Raw genomic sequence first — 26,203 nt, 5'->3', positions numbered from 1 at the left:
ACGACGAAGGACTGCCGGCCCCGGCATGGAAGCTTGCCAGGGAGAAGATGGTGTGCGAGGAGACGGAGAGGACCAAGACCGTCACGCTCACGCGCATGGGGCGCGGCAAGTTCTGCCTCGTCGAGCACCGGTCGCGGAAAGGTGTGCCCACGGACGTCCTTGACTATGCGACGACGTTTAAGCTCCGGTACGACAAGAACGGCGGTCTGCGAGCAACGGCGTGCCGGACTCGCTCTTACACGGTACCTAGGCAATCGAATGGCCTCAACTGGTGGGCCTCTGCTGCTATACAGCTTCTAGCCTTCTGCCGCCTAGCACGGCCACATATGTAGTATACTTACTCCTCCTCTACGGTATTGTGCGTACTAATCTTGCTGGAGCATTTGGTAACGTGTTTATGCAGCGCAAGTGAGTGTCAATTGTTAAAAGAGAATACATGAAGTAGAACTGCAGCAGCACAATATTAGCTCATAAAGCACGCATGTCAATTTTAACAGGGAGGTGACAGTCTTACAAGATGGATGACTGATCACAAAGCATGGCGATCTGTTGAAATCAAACTCAACATCCTCTAAAAGGTATCACAGAGCATGGCGATCGGTTGAAATCAAACTCTACCATCCTCCCAAAGGTGGGCGATCTCCAAAAGAGAGACATAGTTCACTGGATAATCAGAGCACAGGCATATTAAGTCTTAGAGAGAAACTAAATACATAGTTCACTGGGTCATCAGAGCATAGACATATTAAGTCATAAGAGAGAAACTAAAGACCATACATGGATCATATGTATAGACGATAGATGCCGCTGACGGTGGTGTGTCTAGAGACGGTGCACATGAGAGAGAGAGGCAGCGCCCTTGCTTGTGCTTGAAAAGGAAGGTGCAGATGTCACCTTGCTGGATGTTTGGGTGGTGGCGAAACTATGATTAGTTCGTCGTGATGGTGGCCCTCTTGTCAGTTCCAAGCATGAAGCGATCGTCGTGATGGTGGTCCATCTCCAAGCTTGACTGGTAGGATATCATCGTCTCCGTGGATGTACTCCTTCAAATTGTTCTCTGCGTATTTCACCTGAAAGTAGTACCGTTGACAAGAGGGAAAAGGAGTGAGGGCATGACAGAACACAATATCATGCCACCATTAGTCTTCTTCCTAGTGATTCAATCTAGCATCCTAAAGGTTTGCAAAGCAATGTTATGCATACCATCTATGCAGCCACTTCTAAACATGTCCTTCAGGGCTTCCCAAAACTTTCAAAAGCTATCCTATGCTGGTGCTTCACAAAAACTTCTCTTGTGTAAATAAATGACATGGTAACTACAACACACTACTTGAATCTACACAATAATTGTAGTAGCTGAAATTGATAAGCAATCATTCAGGGTTAGCCCTATAGCTGTGTGGTTCTCACACTCTCTACGCAGTGGGGGAAGGGAGGCAAACAATTACTCTTTGATCAATTTATCAATTACATTTAAAGGGGGATTCTTAGATTTGTGATTGCAACTGACAACAGGCACCTCATTCGTATTTCCTTTTTAATTATAATGAAATGTATAAAGAAAATTTATTACGGAATATACCTAGAGCTCTGCATATTTACCTTATACACCTTCAAATTTCCCCCTTTATATTGAAAACCTTGTTGGAGAGGCTATGGCTTTTGCTTCTTGAATGGGCATAATACTCCCAGAGATGTAATTAAGAGTAAAAACATATATATGCATTAAAATAAAATGGACATGCAGATCCCATATCTTGACTACTATTAAACTATCATTGAAAAAGAATTAAACATCCTAATCTACAAAAGTACCAAAAGATTGTAGAAGAGATACATCCCTACTAAAATAGGACGGAACCACGCATCGCCAGAACGCCCTCTGAGCAGACCATCGCAAATCGAAATTGATTCGAGACTTGTTCGCCAAGTGATGTTCATCGTTGTGGTCTTGCACAGTGCCACGTGAGGACATGCTTTTCTATAGATGGCATAGATGTATTAAAGAATTCAACTACAATTTGCAGATTCAGAACAGTGGCAGTCACTTGTGAACAAAAGTTAACTGAAATGTAAATAAGTTCAAGGCTGCAATATTTAGAATGCAAGACAGATCTGTTTGTGACTGTTGCACATGAATTAAAACTCAGAACTGCGAGACCCGATTAAAATCTAAAATCCCATAAATTCATAAGAAAAGCTTATGACGTGGAAAACTCAGCAAGTGATCACACATATGTGGAAAGCTAAAAGTTCAGGTGGTATTTTCCTTTCCTTCTGAGAAGCTCTGAACCTTTCTTTAAAGAAATGACCATGCAAAACTGGTTTTGGTCCAGAAGTACAGACCTAGCTTTATCCACTTGCACAGAAAAGTTCAAAATGAAAATTGCAACATTTTGTGTTCAGATTATCAATATTCAATGTAGCAGTTGGGTTAAATAAACGGTAGTACAATATATGATCTCATGGACCAACCTAGCTATTCAACATAAACTACATTGAACGATGGGCGAAGCAGAACGGGTAAGCGAGACTGCAAGGTCAACCTAAATTAAGACGGGGAGATTCACTTACATTTAGGTATGTGAAGGGTTTTTTTCGCTTCCAATGCTTCCATGCAGCATCAACACGCTGAACATCAAGCAAAGGAAGAAATAATGAACAACACAACCAACAAATAAATCTAGTTTCAGCTTGATATGAAAAAAGTCATACCATAAAAAATTTGTTCGACTATTGTACACATCAAGAGAAACCCGCTTGATACTGAACATAATGGAATAAGAATAGTAATTAGTGAACTCATAATTATAGGTGCGAGAGGGGAAAGAACAACACATCATCATTTTCAAGTATAATAGTGAAACTCATACTGTCCATATATACATCACTGAATTTTTCAGGTTTAGATAGCCCAAACTTTATAATTGAAACAAGAAGCAGACGATGTTGTTGCCCGAGAGGCTCCTTGGATAGATTCAATTCGAATAGAAAAGATGTTTTACTTATTAATTCATAGAATGAATTAACAAATTCACCATGAAGGTTGCCTCATTAACAACCCATGAGCAAGAAATTTGCATCCACCTCTAGCTTTCATCCTTGGTATAAAATACAGCAGAGTACATGCGGGAGTAGAAATAATCATGTCATGTGTCCTTGCCAGAAACCTGATTATTTACACGCATGGATGCATAACCCATCGGACAATCACCTAGTCATGGAAAACCAACATAAATCATCGCTGCCATGCAGAATCAATTAAGCAAGTGCATGCGAGCTAATAAGTCAACTCCACCGGCCACCACACCTTGGTGGGGTGCAGACTGCTGAAAGCCACGTGGCTTTCCAATAAGTTTTGGCATACAACACACAGTAGAATAGCAACACGAAATCGAGACCAGAGAGGAAGCATGATATCTCACCTGCTAACGGAGACGATAACGAGACGAGGAGGATGGGCATGGGCGATGAGCCCGTTGCTTTAGGGGAAGCTAAAATCACCTCGATTTGATAAGATAACACCCAGGAATCAAGAGGGAGGAGTTGGAAAAAGGAGGGGGCGGGTCTAAATAACTATCGTCTTTCTTTTCCTTGCAGAAATTGAGGAGAAAATTGGAAACTGCTGATTTTGGGCAGCAAGTAACACTTGTTGAGACCTTTAGTGTCATTTTCAGCTAAGTGAACCGACTTACTGATTAACTGGTACTTTTCCAATAAACATAGAACTGTGCTAAATTAAGAGTAATACGATCAAGCATGCCCTGGACAAAAATGAAAAGAAAATGTTCAGCTTATTTTTCTGAACAGGGTAACTCCAAACGCTCGTTTCTTGGTCTTGGGTACAGGAAAGCTATGTTCGTATTTTTGCATGAACTGGAGTCTGAAGGGAAGAAAGCAAATCGGGTTCCAACTTGTGATTAGAGGATTTTTCTAAACTCTGATAAAAATAGATCCGCTGAGATAAAGTTAGAACGCCAATTCTGTACGAGACTTCCGCAAGAACTTGAATTAGAAAAGGGAATCGATACCAAAACCCATATCCACTTACGCCATGAATCAGGCGAGAAGATCCGACCCTTGCCCTCGAGCCGCCGCCGCCTTCTCCTCCCACCCACTCCTCTCTCGAGGCAACGACGTTGGCGTGGCTGCGTGCTCGTCGGCGTCGCCCCTGGGCTCCAGATCCGGCGAAGAAATCGGCTGGACCCATCCTGCTCGCCCCCTTGACTGCCCTCTGCTGCAGCCACAAGGGCCCCTGACAGAAGATGCGGAGGAGAGGAAGAGGTTGCGTGTAGGGATGGAGAAGGTGGGGTTCATGCGTACAGAGGCCTTCTTTCCCTTCCCTCGTAAGCTTTCTCTTGGGTATATCAGCCACGACCAGCCAATAGAAAGCAACACAACTTGCCCAATCGACGAGCACAGTGAACCGACGTGGCATAGCGGAGAGGGCGCCCTTTGCGCGACTGTTAATGGGTTTAATGTAGCTTCTTGATCAAACTTGGAGAGGGGCGAAAAGTGCTCGTGATGGGTACAAGATTGGGTTAGTTTGGTTTCTTTCGTGTCTTGTTGCTTATCAGTTCTTCGTGTACTTCCTCCGTCCCAAAATAAATGACTCAACTTTGTACTAACAAATTGAGTCACTTATTTTGGGACGGTGGGAGTGTTATATTATCTGTTCGGTACGTGGAAGGAGGAAGTATGCGAATCTTTGTAGTATGTATTTGTTTCTAGTTTTGCTAAAGCACATGTGCTATAAGTATTGTACATTTATGTCCTATATCACTGATCTTACGTGAAGATTCGTGTGGGTATTTTCTTTTTCATTTTCATTTTTGGGTTTGTCTAGGGCCCTAGTTATTTGCACATCCAAGTGATACAATCAAGTATAAAAAAGAAACAAAAAGAAAAAAGGAAATAGCCACACGAATCTCCGTGTAAAATCAAAGACATAGGACTTAGATGTGCAATACTTATGACACATTTAGATGTGCTTTAGCAAAACTGCTATATAAATAGTCGGAGATATGACGATTCTCATTGAACTTTCTTCTTGGTGGTTTCGGATTTGCAGCACTAAACGGTGCCAACTTCTCTGCGGCGTCCGAGCCGGACTCGAACACAACATTTCCTTTTCAGTTTTACTGAGTTTAACTTCTCTTTTAGATAATAATACTGATTTTTTTCTCATTTACTTTTACTCGAACACAACATTTCCTTTTAAGTTGTTTAGGTCTTCTGCTCTCATCTAGACCATTGACAACATTATTAAGTGACCGAATTTTATCTTTTTCTTATGTGGTTATTTTGTCTTTGTTTTCTTTCCCGATTTTCTTTGATTTTTCTATTTTATTTACCTTTATCATTGGTATTCGACATTTCTTTCTCGGTTTTCATATTTTTTGTTTTTTATTCATTTTTATTTGTTTCATTCTCGGTTTTCCTTTTTTTTTGTTTTATTTCTTTGCTTTTTCCTGGTTTACATTGGGTTTCTTTGTTTCTTTCCCGGTTTCAATCTTTTGCATTGATTTCTTCTATTTTTCATTCTTTTGTTTCTATTTTTAGTTTTCATTAGTTTTCTTTTCCTGTCGATTTCATCGGTTTCTTATTTATTCAACACGCATTAACTTTTTCCGGTACAGATTCAACATATGTCTTATACATCAGAAACATTTTTCATATACACGTTTAACACTTTTGAAAATATATGATTAACATTTTATGAAAACTTAATTTTTTATGTCTATTTTTTTCATATGGATTTTACATTTTTGGCATGTATCTAATACATTTTTGGCATGTATCTAATACATTTTTATACTACATGTTTAACATCTTTCAAATACAAGTTTAATAATTTTTAATACATGGTCAACATTTTTCTAAAGACATTTAATATTCATTTCAAATGCTTGATTAACATTTTTCAAGTACAACATTATTATTTTTTAATACATGGTCAAAAAAAATTCTGCAGACATTTATTTATTTTGAATGCTTGATTAACATTTTAAAATACAAGATTAACATTTTTTCAAATACAAGATTAATATTTCTTGAATACATGGTCAACATTTTATATACACTTTAACTTTTTTCAAATAATTGATTAACATGATTCAAATACTTATTTAACAATATTTTAAATTCTTGACTAACATTTTTTAAATACATGATTAGATTTTCACACAAATTTTATATTTTTTGTATACATGAGAAACATTTTCTCTAAACACATTTAACATTTTTCAAATGCTTGTTAACATTTTTTCAAATATTATGTAAAGCGTTTTGGTAGTATATTATTTAGAATATTTGGAAGTATAAAAAATAAAAAAAGAAGAAGCAAAAAACAAAAACAAAAAACGCAAAAAAAAGAAAAGACAAAATACGTGGTCATGGCTCTCGCGCGCCTGGGCTGGCCCAACTCTCGGCTCACTTCAGGCGAGCGTTCCCTCTGTCTCGCATGAAGCGAGACATAGGAGCGCCCCTGGAAACTAGGCTGAGTTTCGGACTTCTCTGGTTGGCTGGGGTCAATCACCTTTTCTGGCTAGTGTCAAAGAAAACGTTTTTCAAGAGTGCGAGTTTAAGGGCTGATCGGCATCGATCGACACTAGTGTCATCTGACACCGGTGGTCACACATGAGCTCCGTCCCTAGATGTCGTGCATGGTGATTGACGACGATGACGATGATGATGTACATTTGGAATGGTAGGTAGGGCTTGAAAATTGTTGTTGGCCTATATATCTTGATGATGTGATACATACTAACCCCTCATGGTGTTGGTGAACTTGCGGTGTTAGGATTACATCCTCTTTTTAGATGTGATGGTAGGATGACACCATAGTAGTTAGGACGAACTTGTGCCGCCTTTTGGGTATATGATCATGCATGTCTATGTTGTTTCTTTTTCAGATGTTGTGTTTCTTTGGATTGAAGGGCCATAAGACGTTCTTTAATAAGAAGTAAGGGGGGTACAAGAGGCAAGACAGTCTAGGCGCTCCAGAGCTGTCTGCTGACAGAGTATGAACTCTGAAGAAACAAAGAAAGCAGGCCCAACCTGAGCCCACACGAAGACTAGAAAAGAGAAGAAACTAAAAGAGATCGCTAACACAGCCAGTAGCTCTCCAAGCCCTAATATCATCTTTGATTAGATCCAACAACCTGTCAATGCTACATGCCACATGCTCAAAAACTCTGGCATTCTGTTCCTTCCAAATCCTCAAGTGCAGCAGTATGGTAATGGTGTCAAAATTGCGCCGATCGTTCTTGGGAACCTCCTTTCGCGCAGTCAGCCACCAGTCTTCTGTACTGATGAAACTATCATTCAGAATTCGAAAATCAGCGCGCGTCCATTCCCTGGATTTCATCCAAACCTGTTGTGTGTAGGCACAATGCACAAAAAGGTGTGTACAGTCTTCATGAGTCGAGAGGCACAACGGGCAGTTTCCATTAGAAGGCCAACCCCTACGCTCCAGGTTATCAGCGGTCATGCACCTTCGATGTACCGCAAGGCACATAAAGAATTTGCATCTCGGAGGAGCCTTGGATCTCCAAATCGGCTTGTGGCAAGCAAAATGAACATTAGCAACAAAGAACATGCTATATGCACTGCTGACGAAGATGTTGTGTTTCTTTGTCTGGTGCTTGAATCGTTGCTCTCCTATTAATCTGCAGATGAATTGGTAATATTGTGTATAAATGTGGGGTTTCAGGAGTATACAATTTATGGTGAACATGCAATGAACAGGTCAAGAGTTACCCATGCTACTCCTTTCAAAGGAGGGTTTAAGATAATGCAACAGGTAAATGATGAGCATCACAAATTCCTACTCGAACAAAACAACAATGATGAAGTTCGCAAGGTTGCTGCTCAATTTACGTTGTGTGGGCGGAAGAACTTTGTCATCGTGGTTAGGTTGCTGCTCAATTTAGGTTGTGTGAGCTGAAGAACTTTGTCATCATGGTCCAGTTCGTTGCGATTCTGATGGTGTTTTACTTTTGTGATCGTATGTAATGGAATAAACACGTGTTAGGATGGTAGATGGTAAGCTAACCACATAGGATACAAGGTTAGTAAAAACCAGTCAAATGTGTGCAACCATAGAGCATGCAGCGCATCAGAACACCCATACGCAGACAACCAAACACGGGGCAGAAATTGTTGCCTTGATGCAGGAACGCAATATACAGACAACCAAATTATATGCAAAATATGCTTTCAAGCCAACATTAGCTCAGCACGTCTCATATGAACCACAAATACAAGAAGGAAAAAAAATGTACGCAACCAAACAAAGCCTTTGTATATGTATATGCCGGCTCTGAGCGCTTGTATATGTACTGATGCTCAAAAAGATAATTTTCTGCATCGCGCAAGATGACAAGAATCTCGTCGGGAGTAGACCAAATATATGGCCCCAGTTTTCTTCCCATTCTTTTCTCTTATATGGTTGTTGGACGTGGCTATAACGTGGCACTATTTTCATATCTGGCTGCGGTCTTGTCGATCGTACGTTAACAAGTTAACTATGCGAAGACCAGGACGCAATGCCAAGGCACTGCAGCTGTCGAACCCCAATTGGCTCCGAACCCTACCGAGAACTGTGGGAAAATATTCAGAGGATAAAGTACTGTACTGTCGCCGAAGTACAGATTTGCCAGCTCGAAAAGAAAGCAAGAAACAACAAGTTTATACATTTATCCCAACGAGAAAGCTATGCAAGTACAAATATTTCTGAAAACAAATACGTATGCGATCACATTTGGATTTACGGACTGATTAAAGTTGTAAACAAGTAGTCCCTCCGGGGACATCCAACTAAAAGAAGTTGTAAACAAGTAGAAGCATTCGCTTATTTTCTTCTTCTTAGCTGTTGCAATGGCAACTCGACTAAGCTCGAAAGTTCAGTCTGGTACAACTAGTTGACGGTGGGGGTTCGACAGCAATGTACTTGGCTATATATTGTGTTCTGTGTAATAGTGCAAGTAAGATATGCAGAAAAGGAAATATATTCACAAGTTGTTACAATTTTGTTTTCCAAAACAATGAATTGTAGGGAATATGAGCAATTTTCCATATATTATATTTATTTTAGAAACACCGTAGATAAAACATGATGAACATAGAAGCCATGATAATCGGACCGGCGGAAGTACTAAGAGCATCTACAACCTGACTGTGCAAATGTGACCCCCTAAACATCCGCGAGCATGCCCGGGCGCGTCTGTGGACAGCGCCAGCCCGCCCCTCATTTGTCATGCAAACACATGCCCAATTAATCACCAATTCAATAATTCAACAAACGAAGATAATCCACAATTCAACCATTCAATACATGCCAAAAATGAAATCCATGAATTCATACATAGGCATACACGAATGAATCAAACGGCTCTCTTTTTGTGCTCATTGATCTCCTTCCTCTCGTTGTTGAACCACTTCTTGTTTTCCTTATCCAAGAGGCAAGTATCCTGCAACATGATCCTCGAATCCCCGTGTCCCTCACAAGCCTTGGTTTCTCTTTCTTGAGCTCAATTGATTCCAATGTCTTCGCCTTTTCAAGCTCCCATTTTACCCATTTTTCTTGCTTCTCTATGTCTATTTTCTCCCTCTCAATGCTCAACCTCTCGCGGACCCTCTCTCGGCCAAACAACATTCTCTTCCTTTGCACATCCAAGAAGAGCTTCTTCTTCTCCTTGGTGGAAAAATGTATGTCCATGTGACAGACATTTTTCTTGTCCCACCGTCACGCGCGGTCCTCTCCTTCTCCCACTTCTTTCCCATCACCTGTCGTTGCTCTTTGCCATGACCTCTTTCCCCCAGTCCCTCCACTTGGATCATCATGTCCATCCAATCCAATAAATTGATGGGAGCTTGAGTCATTGTTGTTCTTCATCTTCTTGGTGGGGTTCCTGAGCTCATCATAAGGGGTTTGCCACTTCAGTTTTCCAATCATAGTGAATGATTTGGTTTTCTCAATTTGTTGGTACAAAGTGGCGGCCAACCCCATCTAGCAAGCAACAATCACTCAAGATAATGCAAGAAGGGAAGCAAGCAATACAAATGATGACAACGTGAAGCAAGTCAAACTTACATGGCTTTGGATTCCAATGCCACTTTGGTTTTGTCCAACCACTTGTGCATAGAAACTGCAAAATTTGTTCATGCACTCTTGGATGGTGGCCCATCTATGTTGGAGAGAGCCCTCATTGTAGGTGGTATGGATGGATACCAATCAACTCCACATAGTGCTTGTGTTCATGATAATGTTTGTGGATTTTCCGCCAATACTTTATGCCCTTTTCATCGGTTCCACAAACATGATCCATCCTTATGGCCTACCAAGCATCACACAACAACACATCTTCATGGCTTGTGCATGTCAGTCCTCTTGCCTTTTATGCCTTCCTTTTTTAGTACCCGGTGTTTGCCCAATATCAAACAAAAGGTCATTGGTATCAAGTCATAATGTGGAGCTTCTTGACCATCATTTATCATGTTCATCATGAATGTGTCCTAAAAGATGTATCACAACGAAGCAATCATCCAAAAATTGATCTGACGAATGTGTCCTTCAATGCAGCTTCCTTCTCCGCTGCTTCGAGGGCGGCTGCTGCACAACGCTCTCTCCGGGCAACGGTCTCCACCTTGCTCACGACGGTCATGACACCCACGGACTCGGCCAAGCCATCATCAATGGCGGTAGGGGATGTTATAGTGGGCGTCGACATCTAGGACTGCAGCATAGACGAGGAGCAAGGGTGGAGGAGGACGATGACTCGTCGATAAAGAGAGGGCGGATGACTTGGTGAACTTGGTCAATTTCTTATTTGGAGTAGGTCCGTCCTATCGGGTCCGATGTGGCGGTCGCACCCGGGCATGTCTAGGCGGCCCAAATCCGCCCCACATATGGGTTGGATTTGAGGGGTGCAAGGCAGCCCAGACGTTTAGGAGGGAAGGGGGTTCGGTTGTAGATGCTCAAAACAAATTAGACATGTAATCTAGTATGTAAAACAAATATAACAGGTCTAGTTCGATTGCTAGTACCAAAGTCCCAAAAGTGATTCCTAAAAGAAGTGATGATGGCATATACAATGTGGTGGATGATGATGTGTTTGTAGTGGCAGCAGCATCGGTTGTCAAGATGTCGTGGAGGAAGTAAGTGTCATGGAGGAGGTAGTTGTCCGCGACAATCTCGAAGGAGATGCAAGCAGTGGTCTCATAAGCCTGCTATCCCTCACGGTAGACATCGTGAAGCGGGATGGAAAAGTCTCAGGCGACATAAATCTTAGTAAACGAGGGGAGGTCTCATGTGCATTGTGTTTCGTGAGATGTGCAAAGGAGCAACGTGGAAGGAGATACGAGTAGTGGTTTCAAAGGCCTGCTCTCCCCCTTGCGGCGGACGTCGGGAACTGGGATGGAGAAGTATTAGGCAACATAAAGGTCAGTAAGCGATGGACGGTCTCATGCATGATGTGCTTCATGAGACGAACAAAGGAGTGACCTTGGGCAGAGAAGTCTCAGTTTGGTACAACTGGTGGGTGGGTGGGTAGGGGAGGGGGATGTAGTCAGACTATATTGTGATTTGTGATTTAGGGCAAAGAAGAGATAAGAAACTCTATGAATCTAAATTCAATCCCTACCAGAGATCGGTTCGATACTAGAGAGAGGAAATCTCTAGGCGTGCCACGATGCCACTTCCTCTCTGCTGGTAGGTCATTGCTCTTTTACATGAAATATCACGCAGATGTGAAAGAATTTACAATACTCCCTCCGATTCATATTACTTGTCGCGGAGGGAGTACCAAATATAGCACAACAATGTTTTTTTTTCCGAGTGTTTGGCACAACACAATGTTGTTTGTGGAGACACTGAACCAGTGGTCCAAAGTTGCTGTTCCTTTGCCATTGTGAACAGATAATGCATGGACATGAACAGAGAGACTACCAGACAAACCCACGAATGAGACCACACTAATCCAAAACTTTCACTAACCACGAACTGCCGACCAAATCATTTATTTATTCTCTCTTCCCTCCAATTTTAGCCAACAAACTAGTACTAAAAAACATCAAAGAGGAAAAAAAAATGCAAGTCCCGAACCCCCTGCAGGAGGAGGCAAAAGATCAGAATCAATGATTTGAAAGCAGCAAAAACAGAAAATTGCCCGCGGAGATTATAATGACAGGGAACTCTTCCGCACGATCTTTGCCAACCCCTGCACAACCATCGATCGCCTTTCTTTCTTTAATCCCCAAGTCCCCAACTACAGTCCTACCATCCGTGTTTCTCGTTTCGCCGAGTGCGTCGTCATCCGGTTCAAATCGCTCGTACGAGACGTCGAGACCACCCCCGCTGCACATTACTCTACCGGCGCTCACCCTAATCATGATCCTGATTGTTTACTCCCACCATTATTCTTATGATCATCATCCCGCACTCCTCTTCTCAGTTTCTCACTCATCGCACCCTTTCAATGGCCTCACGGACGGTTTTTTCTATTCCGCGGTTGCGCGAAATTCAGCGGTCTCCGGTAGCTGTCCGGCATCTCCAACTGGAGCGAATGCTGCGTGTGTTAAACAATGGCGGCAAGCTGCCCTGATGTTGAAAGCGCAATGGTCAGACTTGTCCGCGCGCGGAACATTCCGTTTGTGTACCCCAAGATCACGAGTAGTCCCACTCCCACATTCAGCTACTGGTATAAATGTCTGCACACGCGCATTGGCAATCTGGCATCTACAAGAGATACAACATACGTACTCTGCCAGCCGTCGAACAGCGTACGTCTTCGTCTAGTCGTCCGTAGTGCCAGGAGAGAGATCGATCGATCGAACAATGGAGGCCTCGGAGGCGAGCTGGCACTCGTTCGACCCGTCGGTGGCCGCGGAGGACTCCGAGGAGATGGCGCGGCTGCTCGGGGTACAGTTCTTCGGCAACGACCAGAAGCAGCATCCGGCCGCGGCGCCGCCGTCGTCCATGTACTGGCCTGGCCAGGAGGCTGCCGACCAGTACTACACCTCGGCGCCGTACTGCATGCAGATGCAGGATCACGCCTCGGCCGGAGCGGGTTACTACAGCCACGGCTACTACGACGGCGATGCCACTGCCATGGCCGGTAACTTCTTCGTGGCGCCGGAGGAGCAGATCATGGCCGATCCGGCTGGATTCATGGTCGATCTGAACCTCCAGTTCGACGACCAGGACGACGGCGCCGGCACGTCGGCGGCGGCGTGCAAGAGGAAGTTCGGCGACCAGAACGGCACTCAGAGCGACGCGGTCACCGCCCCGAAGAAGAAGGCGCGCTCCACGGCACCACCGGTACGTGAAAACGTGTCCTGAGTTCCTGGCAGCTCTTGACATAATATGTCACGGGGTCAGGGTGCCTGACGGCGTTGAGTGTCTGTCTGATCGATGCAGGTGCAGAGGAAGGGCAAGAGCAGCGCGCAGCCCAAGAAGGCTTCGAAGGGCTCGTGCAGCCGAGGCGCCCAGGAAGAGAGCAATGGCGAGGCCACCAACAACGTGCAGAGCTCCAGCAACTACCTCTCCGACGAGGAGGGCTCGCTGGAGATGACCTCCTGCAGCAACATGAGCTCGGCGTCCAAGAAGACGTCGTCGTCGCGGGGTGACCACGGCGGCGGCGCCAAGGCGAGGGCCGGGCGCGGAGCGGCCACCGACCCGCAGAGCCTCTACGCCAGGGTAAGTTAATGGGTAGAAGTGCCAACGCAGTCGGCCACAACGTCTGTGATGAAGTCTGAATATTAATCTGAAATGTTTGTGTTGTCGTTAGCAGAAACGTAGAGAAAAGATCAACGAGCGGCTGAAGGTGCTGCAGAACCTCATCCCTAACGGAACCAAGGTAATTATTTTTAAATTTCAATCATTCGAGCTACGACTGGAACATTTGTTATACTAATGCAAATATCTGGGGAAATGATGATGTGGTTATAAATTTCTAATGCATGCGAGATTTGGCTTTCAGGTGGACATCAGCACGATGCTGGAAGAAGCAGTTCACTACATCAAGTTCATGCAGCTCCAGATCAAGGTCGGTTCTGGCGAAACTCCAACCATATATTAACCCTTTTATTAGAAATCTATGGATGTTTTTCAGGGCTGCACTTTTATCTTCAGAAGATTAATAACTAGTAGAAACTGTTTTGAGCAAATTGATCCTGACTGTTTCCTGTTGTGCACAGCTTTTGAGCTCGGATGACATGTGGATGTTCGCGCCGATCGCCTACAACGGCTTCAACGTCGGCCTCGACCTCAAGATCGCGCCGCCGCAGCAATGATCAGCTCTGGAGCCAACGAGGCTCGAGCAACTTTCTCGGCAGTTCATATGTGCATTCGTGCACAATGATTCTTAAGTGTTTAGATTATTCCTTCTTGAATTCATTTCAGTCATAAATTACAGACAAACGGCATATATAATACAAATTGAACGATATTTTACCTTATTACGCTCATTTGTCCTCGAGATGAATCCTGTTTCGACGGACGCCAGTAGTTTTCCCCTCATTTTCTCGATATTAGTTACTCCCTCCGTCCCATAATATAAGACTAGTGTCAAAACACGTCTTATTTTATGAGACGGAGGGAATAACAGCCAATCAATAGGTCATAGGTGTAACTTAAGGTGTATAATTAAACATGACTAGTAAAACGCCCGTGCATTGCTACGGGCTACAATGCATGCATATAAATGAATCAAACAAATGATAAGGTCAAAGCTGAATTTAGTATGTTAGATGCACGTGCAATGCCATAAAACATCGCCCGAAAACCCTTGTCTTTGGAAGGTGTCCGTGCGCTGCCATAAAAAATCCAAGGGTCTTCAAGCTATTCTTTTCGGACGTCGACATAATTCATCTCCATCTCTCTCATACTCTGTGAAAACAAACATATATATAAAGACACCTTTTGTATTATCACGGGCCAAGAAAGATGATCCCTTCAGACTTCTCATGCCCTCTCAATAAAACAAGTTAAAATGTCCCTTCATGGTCCATTTCACTTCATGATCAAGCACAAATGTGCACATCCTTAATGTTTTTCAACAGTGGAAGATTATTTTTCTTTAAGTTTGACAACTTTGTTTAAATGATTATCATATCCTTTACAAGAACTGGAACCGGGAAATAAGAGGGTGGTTCCCCTTGACCTCTCAGGCCTGTCAATAAAACAAAATCGACCAAGTGTTCATGTGAATCTGCTTCTCGCCCCCGGTGCATCATCCTCGCCCTTCCAAAGCTTGCCATCAAATTCCGGCAATCATAAGTGACAACTGCCTCTAAAGTGCGGTACTCCGACTGGTTCTTCACGCCTTGAATATTTTTCATTGAATCTCTCCACCGCATGGGAGTGGATGTCCAATTTTCTGCTAACTTCAGGCCCATCATTAATGCTTCAGCTTCCATCGGTGAAATGTCCAACCTTGACCGCTTGTACCTGCATGAATCAACGTGTTGCAACACCCGAGCTCGAGTGCTCTCTATATTTAAACATTTTGAAATTTGTGTTTTGAAGTTTCAAAAAAAATGTGAATTTTTTTCCAGGGATACATATACACATTCCAAATACCCGTGGCAACTGTGGTAGTTATCTTGTTTTGTTTTTGGCTATAGAAAAAAAACAAATTTCTAGTAGTATATAGGACAAAAGGGGAGTCGTTCCTGTCAGAATTATATCTTTTTTATATCTAAATACAATGTATTTTTTTCAGGTTTTTACCGGGCCTTAAGAATGTGTGTATGTATTCACGTATTTGATTTAAGATTTTTCTAGCAACCTAAGTGTGTTTTAAAAAAAATCAAATATCTAGAGCAGTGAAGCCCGGTAGTTGCAGGCACTTTTCGCAACGAAACCCCCAAATGAGTCACGAAGAATAGCCCATAGGCCCCGTTGCCTCCATCAGTGTGAAACGAAGTGTTCTTGTTGAGCTACACACTGCCGAACGTAGATAAAGTCCATTTATGAACTTGGCGTCGGTGCACGATCCTCCAGAGCAATGGAGTTTGCAACTACGTACCGTCCTCATGCTCATCGATGAGTGAGCAAGGGGATCATATTTTTTTCCTCATGAAAATATTTCAATACTCCCACCAGATAAACCAGAAGGAAACCATTAGAAGATCCTTGTTGTTGATTAGATTCCTTGCTTTTAGCAGCTTCCTCGTGTCAATTATCAAGTCCACCCACACTTATCCAAAGTACCAATAGAAAAAAATGCAATGATATTTGCTTTATTGGAAATGGCTTGGGGTTAGTATATAACCATTTTTTAATAAATAAATATGGTAATTTGGATTATTTTTATTGAGATGAACAACTTCTGATTTTCTTGATGCATGGCTAATTAGTCAGTGGTTTGTTACTTGAGATGATCAAGTGGATTATTAGTAGTTTCCAAACATATAAATGATGGCCATTATTACCACCTAGTCTGTAGCATAGCTTCGACCTAGATTTGGATATATCAGTATGTTTTATTTGGCCACAATTATGATTTGTAGATAGGCAACTGCATGATTCAAAGATCAAGCGATTGTCATTTTCAAAAACATAAATGGGGGGGGCACTAATATTCATGTCAAGAATATAACAATGGGAGGGGTGAAGCTGACTCTAACAATAAGGCGATGAAGTCTACTTGAAACAAGAGTACATAGTTCTTTCTCACACTAATTGCCACAAAATTTCAGCATGTTGGCTCACCTGATTTATAAAGCATTTTCACACCTGACTCCTTGATCATGTCATTTATGAATAAAAAAATACATAAGTAACTCTTCGCTTCAGAATTGTACTTGGCAATTTGCCTTCTAAAATCATATGCTATTATGATGAACTACAAAAGGTGAAACAAATGTCTGTCCTTATTTTAAGAACCCTACACTTGATAAAGTATAGGAAATATCCAGATAATCATAAATTTAACTGAAGTGTGTTAACTTGAGGATCCCCATGTCTCTAAAGTAATAAATTTTAAGGAAGCGCCCTAGTGGGGAAAAAGATGACAGATCCTAAATGGCTGACAATTTAGTGGCATTATTCTTTGACAAACTCAAGGTAGCAGTACTATTTTTTAGCAAGTTTATATGCAAAATCATTACAGTAGGTACCCCCGACATAGGTTGTAGGGAAAGTGCATATGTGAAATCATTACTGTACCTCCTTTTTTTGTTCATACTTCATATATGGCAATGTCCTTGCTGTTAGTTAACTATGCCTAAAGAAAAGTTCCTAAGATATGAATCAGATTACCTGAATTAGTAGCTGGAAGAACTCTGCCATGTACTATATACAGCTTAATGTACCAGGTTGACACCTAAGAAATGGATATTTAGTGTCCATATTTCCCTATCTACAGTATAAGATAATACTAAATCAAATCAAAGGTCCCCATGCGTTGCAATGGGATGAAAAAAAATAGAAACATGGATCCTTTGCTAAAAGAGAACATTATGCTCTCATCTTCATACCTGCTACCATGCTTCGCTTTCCTCCGGTGCAGTCTCCCTCTTTTCTCTCAACATCGCATGCTTCCCAATGGAGAAACACCAGATTCCGAGTGCCCTCGCCGTGCATCAATGACAGGTGCAATTTGGTTGAGCGAGGCAACTTTCTGCTCAATGACACGGGCTTTGGCGGACACCTTGAAGCGTTTCGTGCCTATGATTCCGCAGTTGTGAGCCTGGTGACGAGCCAGTCAGGAAGAGCCAAGCTCAGAATCATGAGCGCCTCCTCAACTATTAGAAAGCCTTCTCGGTTAAGTGCATAAAATGGTATATAGAATGATAGAAGTGTCCATTACTAATAGACGTCAAGAGCATCAATTTCGCAAAGATGATACCGTCAAACTTTCGATAGATAAAAATCTGCAAATATTCCTTCAAGTCAAAGAAACTGTTATATTAAATTTTCTCATGGAGAGCTCACCACATGTTCTTCCATACTTGCTTCGAAAAGGCGTTTAATATGTAATCTGCATTAGACTAAATAATTTTCTATGTTGAGCTTCCAAGTCATCTCCTAAATTTAAAGCCTAGACAATCTGTGAGATACTAAATGACTAAACTTCTTTGAACCGTGTACTCATACTACAGTAAAAAAAATTGCCCACATGATAAATTCTGACATTCACTAGTGTGAAACGGAAAACAAAAGCTGCTGCTACATACCTTGACATACGGCAGCAACAACATCCAAACACAAACAGCGGGCACCTTCAGTGAGCAGAGCATGCAGCGTCTGGTCAGGGGAAGTGAAGAAACTTCACCATCATACAACGTTGTTGATGTACACGAACCAAGCCTCACAGGTTGTTTGCTCTAGGTCCATCTCTTTTGTAAATCTGAAATTGAGTGTAATTGTTGATCTTGGTCAATGAGAGGCAAGATCCATGGAGGGAGATTGGATATGTGGGTTAGAACTTGGTCTTGAACATGGTATCGAGATGCTGTGGACGTAGTCATGGCGCAGCTGGTAGAAAGTCAATGAGGAATCATCCGCCGAGTCCTTGTCCTATAGACCAATGATTATTAGTAAAAAAATATTTCAACAACTCATTTTCTAGTGTTAGATATATACCGCAGTAAGAAAAAATATGCATAGATGTGGAAGAATATCCAATCTAAAAACTTAGTTAATTTGTAAACTATTAGTACTTACAACATGATGGGGTTGAAGTTCACGAAGTTGCTCGGCCTAAACGGCAAGCGGTATGGACAAGCGTGGATTTCTCGCCTAGGTTTCCTTTCCGAGCTGGGTGGCTGGAGGATCTCCATTAATCAATTGTCTCTAAGCGCAACCGGGTTCGCCTCCCGGTCACGGTCATATGAAGATCAAGATTGATCTCAAAACTCCTCAAGCATCACCATAAGTCGTAACAGAAAGAACACCATCGTACTTGAGAGCGCTGGGTCCTCGGCATCCTCGGTCTTCTCGACCATGGGCGATGCCGACGGTGGGCTCCTTCCTGCCATAGCCCTCAGTGCGGCGGAAATAGGGTGATTGTGACAACATTTAATAGGTATTTAAAATAGAAAAGCATTTGAGAGTAGATAAAAAAAGTAACAATTGCTATGGTTAATTGATTGTTATACTAGTGATATATACCTAAAGTCCTGAACCAACCCATGATATTGGTTGATGTAAAAAAACATGATACGGTTAGTCTGCATCTTTGTTTCATTCCAAAAAGAAAGTTCAGATGCTTGTCTTTGTGACAACTTTGACATCTCCACAATGATGGATTTACCTTTTATGTGGCCAAAGCACTGTCAGAGTATGCATCATCTTATAATTGCACAAAAAGTATTGCGTATGTTAGAAGTTTGAATTAGGATTCAATCAAAGAACCTGGTAATAGTTGAACATAAATTAGGATAAAATTGCAATAATAATGTCCATCAATAGTTGCAACAGGAAGAAGAGGCAGATCGACAACATGCAGGTTTACCAATAACAATGTTCACCAATAATTATTATCACCAACCATAGATGTTTTCTGTTTGTAATAGGAATGTTTAGGAAATTAGAAGCACAAACTTACCTTCTAACGCACATGAACACACCTGCACATATGGTGCTTCCTTCTGGCCATTTTTTGGGTGGCTTGCTCTCATCCTCGAGGTACCAAGAATACGCACGGACCTTTTTAAATTCAGTCGCGTTCTTCATGAACTCTAGATCCCGATTTTGTCCAAAAGTGGATACGGGTGTAAAGGTAGTACCTGGGGTTGGGGCAACATCATATTCCTCCTCTGTCGTCTTCCCTAAACTCCTCTCTCTTGGCAAAATTTGGACTGTAGCACTGCTTTCAATTGTCTGAAACCAACAAAATGTCTGCACAACATTCCCATATGCCTGAAAATATTGTGGACGCGCACACTTAATTTCGCATCCAGTTTCACTGATGCACCTAGACACAACCAAGGACATTGATTTGAAGAACTCATCTTCAAACTTTTTGTATATCTCGCTTGTGTAAATTTCACAATCTTCAATCTCGAGATGCCCCCAATTGTTTTTTCATTGTTTCTGTTGGCAAAAATTGATGAGGTGCTTTGAGATTCTTGATGAAAATCATAAGAACTGGATTGATCTCACTGTGTGAGTTCCACTACCTCTTCTCTTCACAAATTGCAGACAGAGGGTGATTTTGCTCGTTGCTGAATATGCTCACATACCAACCTGCTTTGCATGGAGGAGACGCATCCTCGCCTTCGTTCTGTTTTGCACGAAGAAGAATTATCATTGTCCCTCTTAACCTGCACACCGAAAACCAAACAAGACAATGACAATGCTAGCTACAATATAAATACCAAGCAATTTCAAAGCATGGAAAAAATTCAAGCGCAAGACCATCATGGAGTGGCTGGGGAAACGACAAGAATATAGTTGTACTACAATTTCAAGCAAGACGCTATGTAACTGATCTAGCACCAGCACACAACTTTGTGCGTCAACTGGTAACGTGCATGCCCTCATCTCGGCTTTCCATGATGAATTCCAAAACCATCCTCCAAAGCAAATAGCTTATATTGTCCGTACGCTTCTTGGCATGAATCAAATGGCATGCCTTCTACAAGAGCAAAAGTGTCGGCCGAGTGCTTGCCTTCAGAGTTTAGAAGACATCTTCTAATCGAGTTCATCTTGCTTGGGGTTGCTCTGGTCGCAAGTCCAGTTTGAATCCAGTTCCTGAACCAAAGAATCAACCGTCAGATCGTGTTTGGAACTGAATTTTAGCAGGGAGGGAAAGGGGAGAGGAGCACTCACGATTGTCGAATCAGCAGCATTGCAAGGCAAGATATGCACTCAGTGTTTTGAAAATCTGCAAAACAGATCATGAAACATAAATGTACCCTGCATACAAAAGAAGACCAAGATCAATAAATGTGTAAAATTGAGAAGCACCAAATCTGATTCAAGCACAAAAGAACAAGGGAGAGCTTATGCTATCCTGCTGCTAGGCCACGGTCATCGCCGGCGAGCACCCCGTCAAGGACTACCGCAACACATCCGCAAACCTGGCCCTGTCGCTGTTCTCCATGTCCGGGCCAGTCGGGGGAAGGGAACAGAGATGGAGGAGGGAGAAGGGAGAGGAGAGAAGAGGAGGGAAGAGAAAGGGGTGGAGATTGTTGGAAATATGCCCTAGAGGCAATAATAAATTAGTTATTATTATATTTTCTTGTTCATGATAATCGTTTATTATCCATGCTAGAATTTTATTGATAGGAAACTCAGATACATGTGTGGATACATAGACACCACCATGTCCCTAGTAAGCCTCTAGTTGACTAGCTCGTTGATCAATAGATGGTTACGGTTTCCTGACCATGGACATTGGATGTCATTGATAACGGGATCACATCATTAGGAGAATGATGTGATGGACAAAGACCCAATCCTAAGCCTAGCACAAGATCATGTAGTTCGTATGCTAAAGCTTTTCTAACGTCAAGTATCATTTCCTTAGACCATGAGATTGTGCAACTCCCGGATACCGTAGGAGTGCTTTGGGTGTGCCAAACGTCACAACGTAACTGGGTGGCTATAAAGGTACACTACAGGTATCTCCGAAAGTGTCTGTTGGGTTGGTACGAATCGAGACTGGGATTTGTCACTCCGTGTAAACGGAGAGGTATCTCTGGGCCCACTTGGTAGGACATCATCATAATGTGCACAATGTGATCAAGGAGTTGATCACGGGATGATGTGTTACGAAACGAGTAAAGAGACTTGCCGGTAACGAGATTGAACAAGGTATCGGGATACCGACGATCGAATCTCGGGCAAGTATCGTACCGCTAGACAAAGGGAATTGTATACGGGATTGATTAAGTCCTTGACATCGTGGTTCATCCGATGAGATCATCGTGGAACATGTGGGAGCCAACATGGGTATCCAGATCCCGCTGTTGGTTATTGACCAGAGAGTCATCTCGGTCATGTCTGCATGGTTCCCGAACCCGTAGGGTCTACACACTTAAGGTTCGATGACGCTAGGGTTATAGAGATATTAGTATGTCGTAACCCGAAAGTTGTTCGAAGTCCCGGATGAGATCCCGGACGTCACGAGGAGTTCCAGAATGGTCCGGAGGTAAAGATTTATATATGGGAAGTCTTGTTTTGGTCGCCGGAAAAGTTTCGCGCATTATCGGTATTGTACCGGGAGTGCTGAAAGGGGTCCGGGGGTCCACCAAGGAGGTCCACCTGCCCCGGGGGCCACATGGGCTGTAGGGGTGTGCGCCTTGGCCTATATGGGCCAAGGCCACCAGCCCCAAGAGGCCCATGCACCAAGAGATAAGGGAAAGGAAGAGTCCTAAAGGGGGAAGGCACCTCCTAGGTGCCTTGGGGAGGATGGACTCCTCCCTGGCCGCACGCTTCCTTGGAGGAAGGGCCAAGGCTGCGCCCCCCCTCTCCCTTGGCCCTATATATAGTGGGGGGAAGGGAGGGCAGTGACACCTAAGCCCTGGCGCCTCCCTCTCCCTCCCATGACACATCTCCCTCCTCCCGCAGCGCTTGGGGAAGCCCTGTTGGAATCCCGCTACTTCCACCACCACGCCGTCGTGCTGCTGGATATCCATCAACCTCTCCTCCCCCTTGCTGGATCAAGAAGAAGGAGACGTTGCTGCTCCGTACGTGTGTTGAACGCGGAGGTGCCGTCCGTTCGGCGCTAGGATCATCGGTGATTTGGATCACGACGAGTACGACTCCATCAACCCCGTTCTCTTGAACGCTTCCGCGCGCGATCTACAAGGGTATGTAGATCCACTCCTCCCTCGTTGCTAGATGACTCCATAGATTGATCTTGGTGATACGTAGAAAATTTTGAATTATTGCTACGTTCCCCAACAGTGGCATCATGAGCTAGGTCTATTGCATAGATTCTATGCACGAGTAGAACACAAAGTAGTTGTGGGCGTTGATTTTGTTCAATATGCTTACCGTTACTAGTCCAATCTTGATTCGGTGGCATTGTGGGATGAAGCGGCCCGGACCGACCTTACACGTACTCTTACGTGAGACTGGTTCCACCGACTGACATGCACTAGTTGCATAAGGTGGCTAGCGGGTGTCTGTCTCTCCCACTTTAGTCGGATCGGATTCGATGAAAAGGGTCCTTATGAAGGGTAAATAGCAATTGGCATATCACGTTGTGGTTTTTGCGTAGGTAAGAAACGTTCTTGCTAGAAACCCATAGCAGCCACGTAAAACATGCAAACAACAATTAGAGGACGTCTAACTTGTTTTTGCAGGGTATGCTATGTGATGTGATATGGCCAAATGATGTGATGAATGATATATGTGATGTATGAGATGATCATATTCTTGTAATAGGAATCACGACTTGCATGTCGATGAGTATGACAACCGGCAGGAGCCATAGGAGTTGTCTTAATTTATTTATGACCTGCGTGTCAACATAAATGTCATGTAATTACTTTACTTTATTGCTAACCGTTAGCCATAGTAGTAGAAGTAATAGTTGGCGAGACAACTTCATGAAGACACGATGATGGAGATCATGATGATGGAGATCATGGTGTCATGCCGGTGACGATGATGATCATGGAGCCCCGAAGATGGAGATCAAAAGGAGCAATATGATATTGGCCATATCATGTCACTATTTGATTGCATGTGATGTTTATCATGTTTATACATCTTATTTGCTTAGAACGACGGTAGTAAATAAGATGATCCCTCATTAAAATTTCAAGAAAGTGTTCCCCCTAACTGTGCACCGTTGCGAAAGTTCGTCGTTTCGAAGCACCACGTGATGATCGGGTGTGATAGATTCTTACGTTCGAATACAATGGGTGTTGACGAGCCTAGCATGTACAGACATGGCCTCGGAACACATGCGAAACACTTAGGTTGACTTGACGAGCCTAGCATGTACAGACATGGCCTCGGAACACAAGAGACCGAAAGGTCGAGCATGAGTCGTATGGTAGATACGATCAACATGAAGATGTTCACCGATGATGACTAGTCCGTCTCACATGATGATCGGACACAGCCTAGTTGACTCGGATCATGTAATCACTTAGATGACTAGAGGGGTGTCTATCTGAGTGGGAGTTCATAAGATGAACTTAATTATCCTGAACATAGTCAAAAGATCTTCGCAAAGTATGTCATAGCTCGCGCTTCAGTTCTACTGTTTAGATATGTTCCTAGAGAAAATTTAGTTGAAAGTTGATAGTAGCAATTATGCGGACTAGGTCCGTAAACTGAGGATTGTCCTCATTGCTTCAAAGAAGGCTTATATCCTTAATGCACCGCTCAGTGTGCTGAACCTCGAACGTCGTTTGTGGATGTTGCGAACATCTGACATACACGTTTTGATGACTACATGATAGTTTAGTGCGTAATGCTAAATGGTTTAGAATTGAGGCACCAAAGACGTTTTTAAAACATCGCAGAACATATGAGATGTTCCAAGGACTGAAATTGAGATTTCAGGCTCGTACCCACGTCAAGAGGTATAAGACCTCCGACGATTTTCTTAGCCTGCAAACTAAGGGAGAAAAGCTCAATTGTTGAACTTGTGCTCAGATTGTCTGAGTACAACAATCGCTTGAATCGAGTGGGAGTTGATCTTCCAGATGAAATAGTGATGGTTCTCCGAAGTCATTACCACCAAGCTGCTAGAGCTTCGTGATGAGCTATGATATATCAGGGACATATATGATGATCCTTGAGATATTCGCGATGTTTGACACCACAAAAGTAGAGATCAAGAAGGAGCATCAATTGTTGATGGTTGGTGAAACCACTAGTTTCAAGAAGGGCAAGGGCAAAAAGGGATGCTTCATGAAACGGCAAATCAGCTGCTGCTCTAGTGAAGAAACCCAAGGTTGAACCCAAACCCGAGACTAAGTGCTTCTGTAATAAAGGGAACAACCACTGGAGCAGAATTACCCTAGATACTTGGTAGATAAGAAGGCTGGCAAGGTCGATAGAAGTATATTGGATGTATTATGTTAATGTGTACTTTACTAGTACTCCTAGTAGCACCAGGGTATTAGATACCGGTTCGGTTGCTAAGTGTTAGTAACTCAAAATAAAAGCTACAGAATAAACGGAGACTAGCTAAAGGTGAGATGATGATATGTGTTGGAAGTATTTCCAAGGTTGATCAAATATCGTACGCTCCCTCTACCATCGAGATTGGTGTTTGCGTTGAGCATAGACATGATTGGATTATGTCTATCGCAATACGGTTATTCATTTAAAGAGAATAATGGTTACTTTGTTTATTTGAATAATACCTTCAATGGTCTTACACCTGAAATGAATGGTTTATTGAATCTCGATCGCAGTGATACACATGTTCATGCCAAAAGATAGTAATGATAGTACCACCTACTTGTGGCACTGCCACGTAAGTCATATCGGTATAAAACGCATGAAGAAGCTCCATGTTGATGGATCTTTGGGCTCACTTGTTTTGAAAAGTTTGAGACATGCGAACCATGTCTGTTGGTAGATATGCATGAAGAAACTCTATACAGATGGATCGTTTGGACTCACTTGATTTTGAATCACTTGAGACATGCAAATCATACCACATGGGCAAGATGACTGAAAGCCTCGTTTTCAGTAAAATGGAACTAGAAAGCAACTTGTTGGAAGTAATACATTTTGATGTGTGCAGTCCAATGAGTGTTGAGGCGTGTAGTGGATATCGTTATGTTCTTACTTCACAGATGATTTGAGTAGATGTTGAGTATATTTGCTTGATGAATCACGAGTCTGAATTATTGAAAGGTTCAAGTAATTTCAGGGTGAAGTTGAAAGATCATCAGACAAGAGGATAAGAGATCTATGATATGATCATAGAGATGAATATCTGAATTATGAGTTTGGCACAGAATTAAGACATTGTGGAAATTGTTTCACAACTAATACAGCCTGGAACACCATAGTGTGATGGTGTGTCCGAACATCATAACTGCACCCTATTGGATATGATGCATACCATGATGTCTCTTATCGAATTACCACAATAGTTTATGGGTTAGGCATTAGAGACAACCACATTCACTTTAAATAGGGCACCACGTAATTCTGATGAGATGGCACCGTATGAACTATTGTTTAGAGAAACCTAAGCTATCATTTCTTAAAAGTTTGGGGCTGCGACGCTTATGTGAAAAAGTTTCAGGCTGATAAGCTCGAACCCAA

General features: G+C 42.7%; 2 protein-coding genes across 11 annotated transcripts; one reads left to right on the top strand and one right to left on the bottom strand.

The window, feature by feature from the left end:
- Nucleotides 1-437: 437 nt before the first annotated feature.
- On the bottom strand, nt 438-4,453 carry LOC123085001 (uncharacterized). Of its 10 annotated transcripts, XR_006439520.1 has the most exons (6): nt 3,088-4,356; nt 2,716-2,766; nt 2,575-2,631; nt 1,603-1,981; nt 778-1,070; nt 438-663 (listed from the first exon to the last, which is right to left on the bottom strand). XR_006439520.1 is itself a non-coding variant. In XM_044506551.1 (3 exons), exons 1-3 carry the CDS (start codon nt 4,436-4,438, stop codon nt 1,799-1,801), a joined length of 627 nt encoding a protein of 208 aa, XP_044362486.1. In that variant the 5' UTR covers nt 4,439-4,453; the 3' UTR covers nt 438-1,798. The 10 variants fall into 10 exon arrangements, 2 of the variants coding, with proteins under 2 accessions (XP_044362486.1, XP_044362488.1); XR_006439523.1 differs by having other exon boundaries at nt 438-1,981; nt 3,088-3,214; nt 4,052-4,426; XR_006439524.1 differs by having other exon boundaries at nt 438-1,981; nt 3,171-3,214; nt 4,052-4,424.
- Nucleotides 4,454-12,785: 8,332 nt separating this feature from the next.
- On the top strand, nt 12,786-14,463 carry LOC123081710 (transcription factor RSL2-like). The gene is made up of 5 exons (XM_044504254.1): nt 12,786-13,321; nt 13,421-13,699; nt 13,791-13,859; nt 13,983-14,048; nt 14,200-14,463. The coding sequence occupies exons 1-5, from the start codon at nt 12,839-12,841 to the stop codon at nt 14,293-14,295; spliced, it is 993 nt and encodes a 330-aa protein (XP_044360189.1). The 5' UTR covers nt 12,786-12,838; the 3' UTR covers nt 14,296-14,463.
- The last annotated feature ends 11,740 nt before the right edge of the window (nt 14,464-26,203 follow it).

The sequence above is a fragment of the Triticum aestivum genome, chromosome 4A (assembly GCF_018294505.1).
Source record: "Triticum aestivum cultivar Chinese Spring chromosome 4A, IWGSC CS RefSeq v2.1, whole genome shotgun sequence".
Lineage (NCBI taxonomy): Eukaryota > Viridiplantae > Streptophyta > Magnoliopsida > Poales > Poaceae > Triticum > Triticum aestivum.
Note: the sequence above shows the minus strand (reverse complement) of the source record. Positions and strands in the feature narration are given on the sequence as shown.